At 36.6% G+C, this 2,188-nt stretch overlaps 1 protein-coding gene across 1 annotated transcript in view; it reads left to right on the top strand.

The window, feature by feature from the left end:
* LOC105302080 (tubulointerstitial nephritis antigen-like) overlaps positions 1 to 1,146 on the top strand; it is a 46,690-nt gene extending 45,544 nt beyond the window's left edge. Inside the window, exon 5 of the mRNA XM_011375022.2 lies at positions 231 to 1,146. Coding sequence (XP_011373324.1) covers positions 231 to 365 — 135 coding nt within the window. The 3' untranslated portion in view covers positions 366 to 1,146. The remainder of the gene's footprint in view (positions 1 to 230) is intronic.
* The last annotated feature ends 1,042 nt before the right edge of the window (positions 1,147 to 2,188 follow it).

Raw genomic sequence — 2,188 nt, 5'->3', positions numbered from 1 at the left:
GTTACTGTTGTCCTCTGGGGGACTCAGAGGTATTACACCAATTCTGGCTATTGGTAACATAAATATGCATGCATATTAATCTAACTGATGAATGATGTAACCTTTATTCTTATTTAGAAAGTATTTAGGTTCTTAATGATTATAATTCATAATAAGTCTAAAATATCATAATAAGTAAAAAATATCAAAGTGTGATATTCATCTTTTTCTTTTTCTTTGTTTTTATTCAGATTGTTGCCAATTCCTGGGGAAACTCATGGGGAGAGAATGGCTATTTCAGGATTCTTCGAGGAGTAAATGAGTCTGACGTTGAAAAGTTGATTATCGCAGCTTGGGGCCAACTGACAAGTTCAGATGAACCATAGCTTATCATTAAATTTCCATAGGCTATGCTTTGAAGTAACCCCTTAAACTTAAATTAAGCAGTGTGAGGTTGTCTGTGACAGTGAATCTTTGTGTCTTCACCTTATTATTATAATGTTTTCTGGTTTTACCCTAGACTCTATGCTTTGCTTCCTTTATTTTACTGAGTATATAAAAATATTGAGAGGACAACAGAGTGGCTAAATGCCTTTAAACTTCCTTGGATGTCTTTAGCACTTGCATTCAAAGTTCATTGCATTCTTTTGTAGAAATGATGTGGTTTCTATCTTTGACCAATGAGGACTTCAGATAACAAAAAAGAAATGGAAACATCAATTTACCATCCTTACAATTTTTTAAACTAAATAATGCTTTCTTAAATCAGAGCTTGTTTGTGTTTTGCCAAGAGCAATGGAAATAGGTTATTAATTGTTTCTCTCAGTAAGCTAACATTCTGTTTCTTTTTATTTGCCTAAACCTAATTTGTAATTCAAACCCAAAAGGAAAGTAACTCTCCACAGAAAATAACTACTCTTTATGGTACCGTGAAATGGCCTGTAATGTGGAGAAGGTGGTAAGTAATGAAATAGCTTAGAGGCTAACAATAGAAATACAGTCTACAGACACATAAACACCCATATTTTTAGAAGCCAGTACCCTTTGTGTAAAGTCTATTAAAATCAGCTGCAAGACTGTATTTGGAAAGATAACATATTAATCCCCCCAAAACAGTAATTTGATGCCATGAGTCAGAAAGAATAAATAAACTTTTATCACAACCGTTTCACAGTTCACTGCTTGAGACTCTAAAAAGTAAGTTAAATTGGCACTAATTTGCATTTAATTTTTATTTTAGTTCTCTATAGCCAGAAAAACAGAAATAGCATCATCATAATAGTTGGGGAAAAGATATAATCTTTTCATAATTCACTGGCATCTTAAATGGCAAAAGAATAAATGAAGTAGCGAAGCTGATCAGTAAGTGAGCATGGCCGATGACAATGACAATGGTGGGATATCCACAGTCTTAATTTCTGGGTGCTTGGTCATCTTAATTTTCAGCATGGGGCTTTTCTATGTCCTTGTGCCCAAACGGCCCTGATTAAATAAGCCAGACAGGCTGTGAGAGGAAAAAGAAATATGAAGTGCTACTGCAATTATTGTTTTCTCCTTTAGTCACTGCAGCTTTATCAGAAGCAGCATCTATTCACTTGGTTTCTCCCTAGAAAATATACATGAGGCTGATTCATCTTATGGGGACTAGATGACGTTCCCCCAGAGTGTTGAGAATAATTTGATTTTGTTTTATTTTGAATCCCTTTAGGTGCAGCCCCTGAAACAAGGTATCAAGTACAAATTGTTTGGGCAGTGAAGGGGACACTGAGAAGGGAGCAGGGCAGTGATATGGGATAGTGAAGGCAGACAGTAAAGGGCGCATTACCAAGCCAAGCACTGCCACAGGCAAGTAGTTTTTATCCCACTGGGGACTGTTGATATATTCCTCAGATATATGCCACCCTGGAAAGGTAATTGGTAGTTGAGGCCTGCTCCTGGTTGTCATGAGTTTCCTGGTTGTTCCGATCTGGCATGAGGGTGGGAAAAGCAGTGTCCAGGGAATACCCATAGGCAAAAAAAAAAGTATATTCTGGTATTTGGATGTCAGGCTGAAATGCCATGAGTGAGGCAATGTAGGCGGGGCAGCAATAGTTTCTCTGCCGGAGGTGCTAAAACACTTTTAAAACCTTCCTTAGATACTGAAGATTGAAGAAATAATAAATGATAATGCACTAAAATGCCAGATGACTAACTGCTTTTAAAAACACTT

Source organism: Pteropus vampyrus, unplaced genomic scaffold (genome assembly GCF_000151845.1).
Source record: "Pteropus vampyrus isolate Shadow unplaced genomic scaffold, Pvam_2.0 Scaffold260, whole genome shotgun sequence".
In the NCBI taxonomy this organism is placed as follows: Eukaryota; Metazoa; Chordata; class Mammalia; order Chiroptera; family Pteropodidae; genus Pteropus; species Pteropus vampyrus.
Note: the sequence above shows the minus strand (reverse complement) of the source record. Positions and strands in the feature narration are given on the sequence as shown.